The 16,418-nt window shown below is 37.0% G+C and overlaps 1 protein-coding gene across 1 annotated transcript; it reads left to right on the forward strand.

The window, feature by feature from the left end:
* Positions 1-4,597: 4,597 nt before the first annotated feature.
* Positions 4,598-14,582, forward strand: LOC104492109 (AP-3 complex subunit sigma-1; the record flags this gene model as incomplete). Its single annotated transcript, XM_010134620.1, has 2 exons — positions 4,598-4,705; positions 13,932-14,582. Coding segments are annotated over 2 exons (237 nt in total), but the record flags the coding sequence as incomplete, so codon positions are not given.
* Between the last annotated feature and the right edge of the window lie 1,836 nt (positions 14,583-16,418).

Here is a 16,418-nt window from a genome sequence, read left to right on the forward strand (position 1 = left end):
TTATGTTGATTGGTTTAAACTCTGATTCTATAACATATTTAGCTAGACCTTTTTAAAGTGCAGTCTTTGTGACCATTAGCAGTGGTAGAGATGTGTTGTCTTCTAAATGCTTAGTGGTTAACTTTTTGGTTAAAGAAAAAAACATGCCAGTTTTGTTTCTATTTTAATATTTTTTATAATATTTTCACTTTAATATCTTTATTGTCTTTTTGGTACTAACAACATCTTAACCGAACTTTTACCATTATCAAATTATATGATCAAGCCTTCCATATGAATAAAACTGAGAATTACCTGAAAAAACTTTTTTTTTTCTTTTTTTCCTCAGTTGATTCTGTTGAATACATTATATCTTTCGTCAGGTCTCTGTGAGGTAATTCTTTGCAAATTTGTAACCAAATACAAATTTATATAAGTTTCTTAGCTTTAGTATTTCAAGGGATACTGATGAGCTAGGAATGTTGGTAGTGCCCAGGAATGGTCAGACAGAAATTAGGCCTTCTTCCCTCAAAAAGATGATGGAAGCAACAGCCCAACTAAAGTGCATTTATACCAATGCCTGCAGTGTGGGCAACAAACAGGAGGAGCTGGAAGCCATTTTTCAACAGGAAAACTATGATATAGTTGCCACCACGGAAATACGGTGGGATGACTCACACAACTGCAGTGCTGCATTGGATCGCTACAAACTCTTCAGAAGGCACAGGCCAGGAAGGAGAGGGGGTAGAGTGGCCCTGTATGTCAGGGAGTGTTTTGGCTGTCTTAAGATAATGATGCTGATGATAGGGTAGAGTATTTATGGATGAGAATCAAGGGAAAGGCCAACAAGGCAGATACCATGGTGGGATTTGGTTATAGTCCAGCAAGCCAGGATCAAGGCAGATGAAATACTCTATATGCAGCTGGGAGAAGTCTTACAATCAGCACCAGTTGTTCTTGTGGGTCACTTCAACTTACCAGATGTCTGCTGGAAATAAAACACAGCAGAGAGGAAACAGTCCAGGAGATTCCTGGATTGTGTGGACAGGAACTTCCTGACACAGCTGGTTAGTGAGCCAACCAGGGAAGGCTCCCTGCTAGTCCTGTTCGCAGAGAGGAGCTTGTGGCTGATGTGAAGGTTGGAGGCAATCTTGGGTGTAGCGATCATGAGATGATAGAACTTTCAGTTCTTGAGGAAGAAGAGGTGTCAGTAGGACTGCCACCTTGGACTTCTGGAGAGCAGACTTTGGCCTGTGTAGGAGCCTGGTTGGCAGAGTCCCTTCGGAGGCAGTCCTGAAGGGCAAAGGAGTGCAGGAAGGCTGGACATCCTTTAAGAAGGAACTCCTAAAGGTGCAGGAGCAGGCTGTGCCCATGTGCTGGAAGATGAGCTGGCAGGGAAGAAGAGCAGCCTGGTTGAACTTAATGCTTTGGCTGGAACTCAGGAAGAAAAGGAAACTCTATGGCCTATGGAAGAAGGGGCAGGACACTCAGGAAGACTGTAAGGATTTTGCGAGGCTATGCAGGGAGAGAATTAGAAAGGCCAAAATCCAGCTAGGACTTAGTCTGGTCACCACCATAAAAGACAACAGAAAAATGTTTCTATAAATACATTGATAGCAAAAGGAGGGCTAAGGACAATCTCCGTCCTTTGGTAGGAGCCTGGTTGGCAGAGTCCCTTCGGAGGCAGTCCTGAAGGGCAAAGGAGTGCAGGAAGGCTGGACATCCTTTAAGAAGGAACTCCTAAAGGTGCAGGAGCAGGCTGTGCCCATGTGCTGGAAGATGAGCTGGCAGGGAAGAAGAGCAGCCTGGTTGAACTTAATGCTTTGGCTGGAACTCAGGAAGAAAAGGAAACTCTATGGCCTATGGAAGAAGGGGCAGGACACTCAGGAAGACTGTAAGGATTTTGCGAGGCTATGCAGGGAGAGAATTAGAAAGGCCAAAATCCAGCTAGGACTTAGTCTGGTCACCACCATAAAAGACAACAGAAAAATGTTTCTATAAATACATTGATAGCAAAAGGAGGGCTAAGGACAATCTCCGTCCTTTGCTGGATGTGGGAGAGAATGTAGTGACCAAGGATGAGGAAGGGGCTGAGGTAGTAAATGCCTTCTTTGCCTCAGTCTTCAGTGGTAGGACTAGTTGTTCTCTGAGTGCCCTTGAGCTAGAAGACGGAGATGGGGAGTGGAATGAAGTCCCCATAATCCATGAGGAAATGGTCAGTGACCTTTTGCACCACTTAGACACAACTCTATGGAGCCACATGGGATCCACCCAAGGGTACTGAGGGAGCTGGCAGAAGTGCTCGCCAAGCCACTTCCCATCATTTATGATCAGTCCTGGCTAACTGGAGAGGTCCCAGCCGACTGGAGGTTAGCAAATGTGACAGCTGTCTACAGAAAGGGCCAGAAGGAGGAACTACAGGCCTGTCAGTCTGACCTCAGTGTCGGGGAAGGTTATGGAGCAGATCATCTTGAGTGCCATCACACAGTACATACAGGACAACCAGGCAGTCAGGCCTAGTCAGCATAGGGTTATGAAAAGCAGGTCCTGCTTGACCAACTGGATTACTTCTATGACAAGGTGGCCCACTTAGTGGATGAGGGAAGAGCTGTGGCTGTTCTACCTAGACTTCAGTGAAGCCTTTGACACTGTTCCTCGCATCATTCTCTTGGTGAAATTGGCTGCTTATGGCTTGGATAAGTGTACTCTTTGTTGGATGCCTGGGCCTGAAGAGTGGTGGTGAATGAAGTCCAGTCCAGTTGGCATCTGGTCACCAGTGATGTTCCCCAGGGCTCAGTATTGGGATCAGTTCTCTTTAACATCTTTATCAACGATCTGGGTGAGGGGATCGAGTGCACCCTCAGTCAGTTTGCAGATGAAACCAAGTTAATCAGGAGTGTCGATCTGCTTGAAGGTCAGAGGGCTCTACAGAGGGATCTGGACAGGCTGGATCGATGGACCTACCCAATTTGATGGGAAGGTCGTGGAGTCGCCATCCCTGGAGATACTTAGAAGATAGGTAGATGTGGTGCTGAGTGACATGGATTAGGGTGACCTGGCATTGCTGGGTTAACAGTTGAACTTGATGATCTGAAAGGTCCCTTCCAACCAGAATGATTCTGTGATTTCAGTTATGCCGTACAATGTATTTACTAGGTCCTGTTGTGTACAGCTGTAAACTGTTTCCTTACATTACTAGTGAAGTTTCCAGTATAAAGTAAATACTGGTGACATCTTTTAATACATTTGGATTGCCAGTGTAGAGTACATTTACATTAGATTACCATACATTTTATCTTTTTCTCTGATTTTGATGCTAAAAAGCTTTTAAATTTACCTTGTAATGAGCCAGAAGAATGAAATCTTTGGCACCACTTTTTTATTACGTTTTTTGGCTTGGTATGTTATTAGGGACTTAGATGCCAGGAGTAAGAGCGTGGCTCAATAAGACTTGTTAATCTTTCTTATAAGTATTTGATTCTTAAAGGTCTACTCAGCAGCAATAGGCAAAGAGGAAGAGTTGTTTTCAGCCTCTCTAAACACATTCATTCTAAGTTTCTACTGAAATTCACTCATTATTTATCAGGGAAACAACTCTTCAATTTTGTTTTCAAGGTATGGCACAAAACCAGGAAGTGTGGTGGTTTTTTGATACACTACTTGGAACTCATCTTTAGACTTGTTTGATTTAAGAGATTTACTTCTACTCTTGATCCACAGGGCAATTTTAAGAATATCCAAAATAATAGCAGAATTATGCTTTGAAGTGTCAGACTGTACAATGTACGCATTTTGGGAAAGTAATAAAATTTTCCTTGTCTTCAGAATTGTAATGGGATTAAAATATTACACATTACATATTAGCTTTGGCTTTGTACTAGAAAGTATGTGGAAGCATGCCTTTAAGAAAACATTAGTCTTTGAATAAAGTACACATGTAGACTCTGAAGCAGAGGTTCATGAGTCAGGGCTTGCATGCCTGAATCGAGGCTCGCATCTCCACATCAGGGTTGCAGAGTAGTGGAATATTTAGACATACCCCTTTCATTAATGTCCTCAGCTGGCTTGTGTAGTTGTTCAGTTTGAGTCCTAGCTGTCAATCTTAGTCCTTGATGCTGATGACTCCGTATTTATGGTGTAGCTCAGGTGCGGTAATTCTACTTTTAAGCCTAATCTTGGTCCCATGGTGGGTGAGCATCGCTGTGTCTCTCTTCCTTCGTAGATGTAGCCCAAAGGAGTTTTTACACATCTGTCTGTGAGCAATTTGTTTACTCTTGTAGATCCTGTTCCTTAGAGGTATTCATGCTAACGAGAACTCTTGTCCATAGTCCTTCAATAGAAAACAGGTACTAAAAGAAAGATGAATGTAGAAGTTTCTTCTAGCACTGATAAGAAAAGTGGTATAGCTGATGAGTTTGTAGCAGAAATACAAGCAAAAAAGATACCGGAGAAACAAACATCAGAACATCATAACCTTTGATCCCAAATCGTTTTAAATAAACTGCTAACATTAAGTGACTTACAGAATATATTTCCTGCCTCGGGGAATCTAGATACCATCTGTCCAGATGTGTTCAGGAAATTTTGCATTTTAAAATTTTCTTTCGGTCTTTTTTAGGTCCATAATATATTGGCCGAAATGGTCATGGGTGGAATGGTTTTGGAGACCAACATGAATGAAATTGTCACTCAGATTGATGCTCAAAATAAACTGGAGAAATCTGAGGTAAGAGTGACGCACTGTGTAGTTTCTGAACTAAAAACATGGCTGTAGTAACACATGCTATATAATGCCGCTTGTCCTTCAGTAGTGAACTATATACAGCCGCTTGCTTATCATGCTAAAAACTGATAATGTACATTAGGTCAGGATGTCATACCTCTCCTCATACGTAATAATTGCTTAGAGTCGCTGCCGATTAGTTTTTGCTATTTGTATCTAATAGCATTTTGTATCATTGCTATTGAGATACTTCTGCTGTTCTCTTCCAGAAAGTATTTTATTTCCAGTGTATTTGTTATAGTAGACTAATGACTTATAAAGACTAATCACTTCGATGAAATTAGATAAAGAACCAGAACGTATGTATAAAACCTACTTATTCCTGTCTGCTAGTATGTTTCTAGCACCTGAAACAAATGGTAGCGTATTTACTGTCATGGTAATAATGCAACACAAAATAACAAATTGGACTGAAATGGACTAGATAGAACTTAAAGCCCAGTTTTAGACCCTTTAAAGTAAATACAAATTCTGCCATTTTGATAATCTGAACATTTGGTCTTCAGTTGAGCAGATTCGAGTGAGAAAATTATATTCTATATATGCCTGTTACAGTCTGTGCGAGGGATACTCATATAGTTGGAATCCCTTCTCAAATCAACAGTTGTTGAATTTACGTTAGGAAAGAAACTTAGACTAAGAAAGGATTTTAGAATTACTTCAGCTATGACACAGAGTATTTCTGTTCTTTTAACATCACCAGACATTCCTTGTAAGCCAAAATACTACTAGTACATCTTAATTAAGTCTGTGATTGGTTCTTATTGATCAGATTAATTCTACAGAAGAACACATCATCTGATTTTTGAAGTGTAATGTTCAAATTTCTAAGTAAACCTTTTCTTGAATTGGAGACTGTTTCTAAAGTTGAAGTCAGCTGAGTGGACTGAAATACAGTAGATGGCATAAATATGAACTAAATGACATTTTAGGAGACGACCCAGTGAACTTCCAGTTTTAACTTAAGTGCAACGAAAAGAGAAATGAATTCTTCATCTTTTTTGTATGTATACTGTTCTAATTCTGCAATCTCACACTGCACCAACTCAAGCCTTGTAATACATTAAATTGTCTGTTTTGCACAACTTTCAAACTGTATCCAAGAACAGGCTGACGCTGTGTGAAAACCAGAGGAGAGCTAGTTTTAGTATGATACAGTCCATACCAATATACATCTGGAAGGATTGTATTATAGCTTATGAAGGTGTTCAAAATGTTCATTTCAACATTTTTCTCAAACTCAGAATGAGCCATTGATCACAGAGATGAATATTTTGAATTATTCTCATAAATTTTAGTATAGTTGAATAACTTCTGTATACATGTAATTTTCTTTATTTAATGGAAAAGTAACATGGTGTCCAAAAAGCTGAACCTCGTAAACAGCTATGTTCTACTGTGTATTATGCGCATACCAGTTTTACCTAAAAGCATTTAATTAAGGTATTTATTCTTAATTCTGTTACCAAATCAATTGTAGACCAGTCTCTGACTAGTCATCTGAAACACAGTGATACAGTGCAGCCAGCTGCAATACTTGCTGTTTTCCATTGTTCATCAGTAAGTCATTCTTTCAAGATGCTTTTAGCATACAAATAGGTGGTAGGAGATACAAAGAAAGCCCATGTATATCTCAGAGCGTATGCAAGTCAAAGTAGCAACTTGTTTCTTTGCCTTCAGCAATGAATTATTGAAGGTAAAGTAGTAGTAGTGATAAATTAAAACCCTCGGTGACTGGGATGGAGTAGAACATTTCACAGTCTGCTCGCCACAAATGCCTTTTCTTTTGTTAGTTCAGTGACTGTTTCGTTTCAAATTTAACAGTCATTTAATGCTAAAATACTTCACAATACCTGCTAACTATTTCCTCAAATCATTAATCATTTGTTTCATGTATATCCACAGAAATTTTCTGATGGCTGTTTCTTTTCCTTTCGTCTTTTTGATCGAGATTCTAAATCTTTCAACATGTCTTTCCTGAACATCTATTTTCAAGATACAAGCAAATCCAGTTCATGTAAATCAAAATCAATAATAACTTTCAAATATATCTGAACGCTGGTCACTAAGAAATCAAAACTAGTGGATCTTCTTTTCTTCAAAGAAGAAAAATAACATTTAGAAATTATTTTTGGTATAGTCTGTGGTTCATAGGACTGCTGCCCGTGCCACAGCACTCTTGCTTTAGTCTATTTGGCTTGTTAGATCTCCATCCTAGTCTTGCATCCATAAAATAGCTGCTTTAAGATTAAATTGCTTTTTCTTTTATAGCTGAAATGATGAAGCTAATAAAGTTGTAACTGAGCTACATTTTCAGAAATATTTTAAATTTTATATTTCGTTCACCTGGCTTCCCTTAATATACTAAATTTAGCCATTTAACATCAGGTATTTGTTTAGTGACTTACTAGGTTTCTAAACAGGCTTTCAGATACAATTCAGTGAAGATCATCAAATGCATTTATTAAATTCAGAAATACTTGAGCAAAGTTATCAGCTCAAAGAATTTGTTAATGCTTTCAACAGAGATTATTTAAATCACTATGAGGGAGTCCCTAGCTTTGATTTCTGATTCAGCTCTTATATTGCTCAGATGGGCTCCAAAGGAAATTGTATTTCTGTCCTGAGGAATGTTGTCTTAAATGCATTTCCGTACCTTTCAGTTTAGTGTTTACCTGTGAATGGATTTATCATCAGTCCTTCTACAGCCAAGAGATCATTGTCATTAAGGGAGGGAATTTTTGGGAGAGGGGTCATTGGGTTTTTATCCAGAGACTCTAAAAGTATTGTAGGTAAACCTGGGCTACCTCTTCTCTATTGGGAGTGTTCAACTGCGTGTGGTTTAGACTTTTAAGTTGGACCTCATTTTTTCCGAACCTCCTGATCTTTTCTAGCTCTTTCCATTCTTCTCTCTTACAGACCTTTATCTTTCAGTCTCCCAGACAGGACAGGTAGACAAAGGTATTGCTGACTTTTAGAAAAATGTACTTTTAACAAAAAGGGAAAGCAAAATGATGTCAAAGGCAATAAATTATGTAGGCCAGACTCAAAAATTACATGTAAAGATACCCATACTAGTCCTTGTAGCCTACTTTTTGTGCTAGTTTCTTCTTGTAGTTCCCTCATCTTTTTATTGGCTATAGTGTATTTTACTAGCTTTCCATTGACATCGTATTTTTTATTTTATTTCTCCTCCTGCATTTTAGAATTTAACTTTTCTTTGTGCCGTTGTTTAAGAAACAAAGGAATATGAACTTGTGTGAATATTATAAAAAAACCCGCAAAACTAATCTGAATAAAAGTTGAACACACAGATAACAGAATATGATGTGATGATGTAATAGAAATAGCTTCCTTATTGGGCGAATTTTGTACCTGATTATCTTAACATAGTTAATACAATCTCTTTTGCTTAACCATTTAGTATTTCTAGATGAAAACAAAGAATCTTTAACTGCCTGGAAAGAGAAGTTTCAAAATAACTTTCAGGTGAACAAAACATTAAAACCCCATCCCCACCAAAACAAATAAACTCCTAGTTTTATACATGCAGAATAAAATTATCAGTGTAATTTGTCAAGGTGATGTAGCAATACCAAAGTTGATCTTTCAGCCTTAAGGATAAAATGGAAAGGGCTGTCAGCATGTACTCAACTTCAGATGTATGTTTGCTGCCCTTGCAATCTGAATGACTGGATTTTGCTTTGGTAACTGCAGTCACTGAACATGAATATTAACAAGGAACTGAAAAGGAGGAGGAAAATATATGTTTGAAGTTCAATTTGTGGTCATTGTTCCCCATCATCTACTGTTGGAAACATTTAGTTCAGCAAAATGGTTTCAATGTCAGTCTGAATTAACATTTCAGTCAATGTTAATTGCAGTACTTTAAAATACATTTTCACTCTTTTTTATGTATTTAAACTGCAGGTATTTTAAATAGCTGGAATCTTAAGAAACCGAAGTTGAATTTAGTTTAGGAGCAGCTTTGCTCCTCACTTTTTACATCATCTTTCTAGGATAAAATAACGTAAAACTTTAAAGTTTGATGAATATAATTCTGTAATTGGATTTAGTAGTGCTAAGTAGTAAAGCTTTAGCTAAAAATATTTTAGTATGAAACATTTTACCTAAATTTCAAGTATGCTCTATGAAGGAAATCAAGAAATGACCTTCCTGTGCCTAATATGTCAACACTTGTAACATATAATCTGTATTTCATTGAAACAATAGGGAGCTTGATTTCAGGTTGGTTTTGTTTTGTTTTTTATTATTTGTGCAAAGCTACTTTTTTTTTCCTCTCTTCTGCTCATATTCTGTTTTTATTTTTGGGTCTGGCAATGAAAAACAAACAAACAAACAATTAATCATTCCCATCCATTACTCTCTGTGATACAAGTGCTTAAAATTTCTAAGAGTATGTCTCCAAGTCTTATCTGTTTGGCCTCATTTTGATATACTTGCAGACTTCATTTTGTTTTTTCTCTAATTACATTCATTTATTTAACTTCATAAGCAGGGGACATGATCATCCCTTTATATTATGTATCACATCCTTCCATGATTTCATAACCCTGCTGCTTTGAAGTCATACTTGTTCTGGAAAGAAGCATTGGTATGAAACACCAGCAGCAGAGAGGTCCTAGTACCTCAAAAATACCTGGAAAAGGGTGGCTTATTTTGCAAAGCGTTAGCCTTCATTATTTTGTTTTCCAGTAGGCTGTATATTTTAATATTTATTTTAGTGATACCTAGCTCTTTGTAGAGTTACTTGGAATGGTGTTTTGAAATGTTTTTTTTCCTTATTTATATATGCTTATTAACTACATTTGTTGTGTGCAACACTTTTCCCAAATTATCTGAATTTCCTTTAAAAAGTAAAACAATGTTTCTGGGATCACTTTCACATATAGTTGTCGGTGGGGCCTTATGAGAAAGGGTGATAATAAAAATGAATAAAATTGATCGCTATAGTGATAAATAATGACCGAAGTAAACTAACAACAGCTTATATTTCTGACTTGATAGATTAGTACCAGGAGATTAAAAGTTCTGTTATTAAATGTATCTATTTCAGTCTTCAAAAGAGCATTATTGTTTTGCATATGTGGCATTGCTCTTTCACTCTAAAAGTATATGAACGTGTTTACAAGCATTTATTGCAGTAAATGAACCTAAAATTTTAATATACAGCATTTCAACATTAACATACAACCTTCAGTAAGAAATTAAATTGAGAATACAAAGCAGCTGTGGCAAAAATGTGGTGTATTGACTTATTGTAATACCAGTTGTATGCAATTCGTACTGTATTTCTGAAATTTCGTTAATATGTCTTAAGAAGTTTCATTTTCACTTGCTTAAGTCATTTACTCGCTGTAACAGACAATTCATCATTCACTGCATGTTTAAAGCTTGCTACGTGTTGGGTTTTTTTCCAAGTGTAACAGTTTTTTCTTGGCACCTCACCAACTTAGGTGCTGAACTATTTGACAAAAAAGATACTTGAAACTTGTCCAGTTGAATGTTACAGTGATGGCTGTTTTAGTCAGGTACCTCTATGAAACTTAAAAGCGCACTGGGCTGGAAGTACTTCTTGTAGTACCTTTGTGTTTGTAAACACAGTTCACTTTCTGTAAAAGAAATCATAAACAAACAGATGGACTGCGTACTAGTTCGCCATCTGACATGCTAAAAAGGAATCTTAAGGCGTTCAGATATAACAGCATTTGAAACAATGTATTAGTTATCCACTGTGGGAGTTTAAATACTCTTCAGTCACTTTATCCATTAGAAGTTTTTTATGACCTGTTTGCTCTCTTTGAAATTCTGTATGGTTGTATTGTGCCTAATAGGGTTGACATTAATTGTGATAATAGCATTCTGCTATGCACAGTATACGTATACATTGAATCACAAACCCACTTAATACAGAGAGTGACAGAAGAGGAGAATGTAATAGTTTGAAAATCTCTACTCTGGCATATGGTAGTGAAAGGCAATCTTGCTGGCAAAAAAAAAAAAAAAAAGTGATAATCTGAAATGTATAGTGCTTTTGTCAGGGATTTTTGCTGATCCTGATCCAGAATGGTCCTCATGAAATGTTGGAAATCGTGACTATATAGGGGGGTGGAAGGACAATGGTCATGTCAATTGTGGTATTTTAAATAATTCTCAATTGTGTCTCCATTGTATCCTATGCCATTGGGGCGGGAGGCAGGGACTGTAAATCTGTGTAAAGAGGATAGCTGCAGGTAGGTAAAAATAATGACCAGTTATACTAAAACTTTTGTATGTCCATTAAGAGTAATTAACTTTCATTAAGTTAGGGTAAGGAATCTCCATCCTAGTCACCCAGAAGGCATCTCTCTCTTGAATTGCCAGCCATGCCTGTTTGTGTGGACCGTGTCCGTCACTTACAATATTTTTCTGATTTCCCATTGTTTCAGTTACAAATTGTATAATTCATTGCTTTTGTTACTACTCAGTATTTTCATCTTCTCTATGGAAAACAGTTTACATTGCCCCACATCTGGTTTTCCTTAAAGAATTTTCTCCGGTTACTGAATATAGAATTTAAAGGGTAGAACCAAATAAAAAGGAAAAGCATTTATTGTTTTATCTGATAAAACTTACACTGATTGTTACCTTTCGATTTCAAAGTAGTATTTCCAAGTTCTCAAATATAAAAGGACAGTGTTGAACAGCTTCATATTTTCTGCACTGTTTTTTAATAAATAGCAGGAAATTGCAGTATCTAATACTGCTCCTCTAAGGTATTGCATATTCAGGGATGCAGATTTTGCATACTTGCATTTCTTAATACTACTACTGGTAGGTCCAGATTTTTCTCTTCAAGAAGGTATTGCAATTGAAACAGCCTGTGAAGTGAATGACATGGCAGGCTCAGTGATGTTGAGGGAAACCAAGGAAGAAGAGGCTTTGAAAATACTTTTTTGTACCTTTTTAGTTTTGCTTAGTCTGTACTTCGGAGAACCAATAATTTGGATTTTGTCAGGGCCAATGTGAGAGTAAGTTAATTGGTTGCATTAGATATTTGAGCTTTCTTCTCTACCCCCACATGCCTTTCCCGACTTTGGGAATCCTTTCCCTGGTATTGGAAATCCTCCTGTGACTAAAATCTAGGAATTCATGATGCTTTAGCCTTTCCACATGATATAAAAGGATTAGTTAAAAATTGGAGACTTTAATCAGTTATATTTTTACTATGGGTTACGTTTTTGAAGGAAGAAAGAGAACAGTAGGTAGGATTTTAAGTGGAAATCTTAGCTTAATTTGACCTTATATTAATTTCTTAGAAAAAGTAGTGAAAGGGAGAGAATATGGTTTTGGACACCTTTCAGAAAGTAGAGTTGTTATCTAAGGAGTGTAGGTGCAGTCCTTTAGTGCAGTAGTGCAGGTAGATGCCACAGAAGTCAGGTGTACTCCTCAGTAATTATACCCTGTAATGGCAGTTAATCTCGATGAAGATCAAGAATCTGAAAGGTTACATTTCAAGCAGTAGTCCCCTACCAATACTATTTAATAATCAAATACGACACAATTTTTTAAAGTTTTTCTCGTTTTGCTGCATTTCTTGCTTAGAATTATTATTATCTGCAAATGCACTGGTTTCTTTAGTCTTTGACACTCTTAAAATGAAAGACATTCCATTTCTGCAGGTTTAGTCTTTTGTTTAACCAGCTCTTAGCATGTTGATTTGTTTCTTGTGGGTTGCTCCTTTTTACTGCACCTGCAAGATGGCGCAATGTTTTGAGAACTGCCATAGCAGTTCTGATAATCACTCATGGTTTTTTATTCTCTTTGAATATTTTTAATCCTACTTTTAAAACGTCAGAGTAAAAAGTTTGGGGGTTTGGGTTTTTTACATATTCATAGAATTTGGAATATGATGTCTTTTCCTGCAAATAAGAATACTGTTTTTAAAATCTTCCAGGCTTTTATTTTCCTCTAGTAAGCCCCAAAATTATTTTTACCGTTTTGTGGCAAGCCTGAAGTAAAACCACACTGCTAATTCTAAACACACATAGAGAATCTGAACTTTCAGGAGCAACATTTCCATACTTAAAAAGCATAGTACCTTTTCTGCACAGCATCAAATACAGTAACAATTACTGGCCTTTTTTAAGTAGTCCTTAAAATAACAAAGATTTGAAGAGATGTCCTTCAGAAGCAATAGCAAAGACGATGTTCTATGTATTTTCAGGCCTCTGAGCTGTAAATCATCTTTGTAAGCATTTCAGTAATATACCCTAGTGTGTAAAACCTGGCAGTTATCTAAAAGGCAGAACCCAATGCAAGTCCATAATGAACTTCTATACTATAAAACTTACATATTTATACAGAAAGGCTCTGGCTTTAAATGAAGAGAGAATTCCTACAATAGAGGCCTTTAACACAAAGTAGGTACTTCAATGTTTAGTTTGGCATAACCAGGTTATTATGCAATGTTCCAGTGTGCCTGGGGGCTGCAGGTATGTTAGCATGTAATTAGATACTCTGGGGCTACAGATGATGAGCTGATCTATAGAAGTGATCTCTCTGCATGCTCTTGGTCACCCATAAATGCAAGGTGCTTATCCTTTCCATTGCAGGCTCAGCCACCTTGAAATACCATATATATACGTGTGTATATATATATATGTATATAGACGTGAGTTTGGGTTTTTTGGCTTGGTTTTGATTTTTATTTAGATAAGTAGTACAGTTCAACTGACATTTAGTAGCTTGTTACTTCGAGGTTACATATTCTAAACCTGTAACCAATGTTAGTCAGCTGTGAACCACGTGAACTTTTAGAATAGGTAAGAGACAAAGACAGCGCATTGGTCTTCAAATACCTCGAGATTGTCTGTCCTTTAACTGGTACATTACACACGCTCAGATAAGCCTCCTATTCCTCTCGCATACTTTTCCATCAAGTTGACATTACATGTTTTGCCATGTAAAAAGGAATGTGTGAACTGTTTTCTGTTTCTGGTTTGATATTTCCAAATAACCCATTTCATTCTGAACACAATTACCATCTGGTCTTTCTAGTGGTGTAACCATGAAAATACCTGAAAAGTTAGTTGTCTGTATATATTGCTAGTGAATCATCTTGTGACCAACTTTGCCTGACTTGCATTTTTCCTCACTTTATACACAGGCTGGTTTAGCAGGAGCTCCAGCCCGGGCTGTTTCAGCTGTAAAGAATATGAACCTGCCAGAGATCCCAAGAAATATTAATATTGGTGACATCAGTATAAAAGTGCCAAACCTGCCCTCTTTTAAATAACATGGCTACTCCAGGTAAAACCAAGGAAGAAATGTAATAGAGATTTACAGCATAATTGTTTACTAAATAAACACCGTGTTTAATTTTACTATTTGGTTAAAACTCAAGGTACTGTACAGATATAATTTGAAAAATCGGAGTGTGAAGTTGAACGTTGCTTTGTCTTGTTTGTGAAATTAAAGGAAGTGGGTAGTTCCTGTGTGATTTCTAAATTACATTCCTATGCCCTTGTAAGGCATATCACTGTGTCTCGGCTGCTGCAGTATTTTGGGAAAGTATTTAAGATGTTCTTTACTTTGTATAACCTATAATGCTGAGGTTTTTTGTATATTCACTAAGGTCTATAATTAGTGCATTATTAACTACTTCTGCTGTTTGTCATGATTATTTAAAACTTAAGTGCAAATGTTGCATGAAAACATTGAACTCTTGTTTTGTTTAAATAAAATCATAACAAACTGGACTTCTAAATACCTATTTGTCCGAAATCTACTCTTTGCAATAAATCATGTTATTTCCTATTATGGAGCCAATTGACTGTATATAAATACTGTTGTAGCAAGCGTTAATGTTGTAGTTTAATCTCTGAAGGAATTACATGGGGATATTGTGTTGAACACATTGGCTCTTTACATTTCTTACAAAAGCTGTTCATTATTAATCCGAAGGAAAAACTGCCTTTACTGAAGTTCCAATGACTTCTGTTTACATATATATGTTGAGAAGATACTTACACAATCTGATAGACTTTCCCTGATGGTCTGACTTCGTTTTGGGGCAAAAGTGTCTCTGCAGCTGCTGTTTTGAGAAGTACAGAATGGGCTGAGGAGATTGGGCAGCTCAGGATTGTAAATATGAGTGTATCAAGAAACGTGATAAAGGCATTCTGGAAAGATAAATGAGGATACTTTTACAGAGCCTCTGGGCCTGATGACATTTGGGATTCTCTACTTTGGGAATTAGGTTTATGAGATACTTAATATTGTCAAGACCTCAGAAAATCTAAGTGCTATCACCTCTGTGTAAGTTGCTCAACTCAAACTCTTCTGTGATACAAAAAAAAATAAAGGGGGATAGTGATTGGTTTTTATAATCATGCTCTTAAGCTCTATGTGATGTACGAGTCTGTTTAAATGAATAATAAAAATATCATTGAGATATTTAAGAATTCCTGTAAAGTTTTCTTCTCCAAAAAACATATACAGTTAATACTGTATATGAAAATATGATAATAATATATCAAGGACAGGAAATTTCAGGACTAGTCTGAGAGGTCCTGTGTCACTTCAGAAATCTGGATTTGATGTAAACCAAGCATTCTTTTCCTTTGAAATGAATGCTAAGACATACCCCATAAGGTAAACTTGGAATCACATCACGTCTCTATTTGATCCCCAGTAACTATCATTGGCACCTTCTGAGAGCATTTGAGAGAGAGAAAAACAAATTACTTTTTTCCCCTCTGGTTCACTTTCAGATTTGTAAACTTATGTAGTTAAAACATTTTTCATTCCTCACAGATAAATCTTTTCTGCGTTTGTTTGAATCAAACATTTTTCAAAATCCTTAGAGAAAATACGTTTGAGATGCATCTTGACACGAAGCATGTTTTAGATTAATTTCTCACTTCTTATCTGTCCACAGCCAGGCTTTCTTTCATTTTAGTCAACTAGATCTTAGCTCTTAAGAATTATATTATATTTTAAAGGGGCGTTTTTTAGCTTTGTGTTTTGCATTACTGTTATTTATACTGCCTTTCTCCTACCTGAAAACATGGCTTCTGCCAAAAAGGAATTTTCTCTGGACAGCTGTTCCACAGACACCAGACTTCTCAAGAAGTTTCTCTGTTTGTGACTGGCCAGCAAATACGTAATGTAACGCGGTGACTAACAGCTGGAGCTTCCTTACTCAGAAAATCCTTGAAAATTCTTTATCAGATTCTCACAGTAATTTTGGAGTCCTTTCAAGGAGAAATTCTCTCTTGCACACGGAAGTGGTACCGTACAGAAAACCTGAATGGTGGTAGTTCTTTTTCCCTAACTAAAAATAGGTGGTACGACAATGTGGGCATCTTCAGGGTAGATGAACCTGTCTGTTTGCCACCCCTTTGCCATAGGAGTGTCTGTGGTTTGCTAGGGTAGATACTATTCACTTACTATGTCATTTGGCTCTGCCGTGCCTTAAACTAAAACCAGCCAGAGGAAGATGGGATACTTGATTGATAGAAATGCTGGAAATGGTATTCTTAGCCTCTGGGGATTGCCTTGCCAGATATCGAGAGGTTTTTTCACAATGCTGATCCGCTCATATTTATCAGCCTCATGAGAGTGATGTGCCTTTTGAATTCTTTCTCCTATT

This window comes from Buceros rhinoceros, unplaced genomic scaffold (genome assembly GCF_000710305.1).
Source record: "Buceros rhinoceros silvestris isolate BGI_N320 unplaced genomic scaffold, ASM71030v1 scaffold15204, whole genome shotgun sequence".
Classification (NCBI taxonomy): Eukaryota; Metazoa; Chordata; class Aves; order Bucerotiformes; family Bucerotidae; genus Buceros; species Buceros rhinoceros.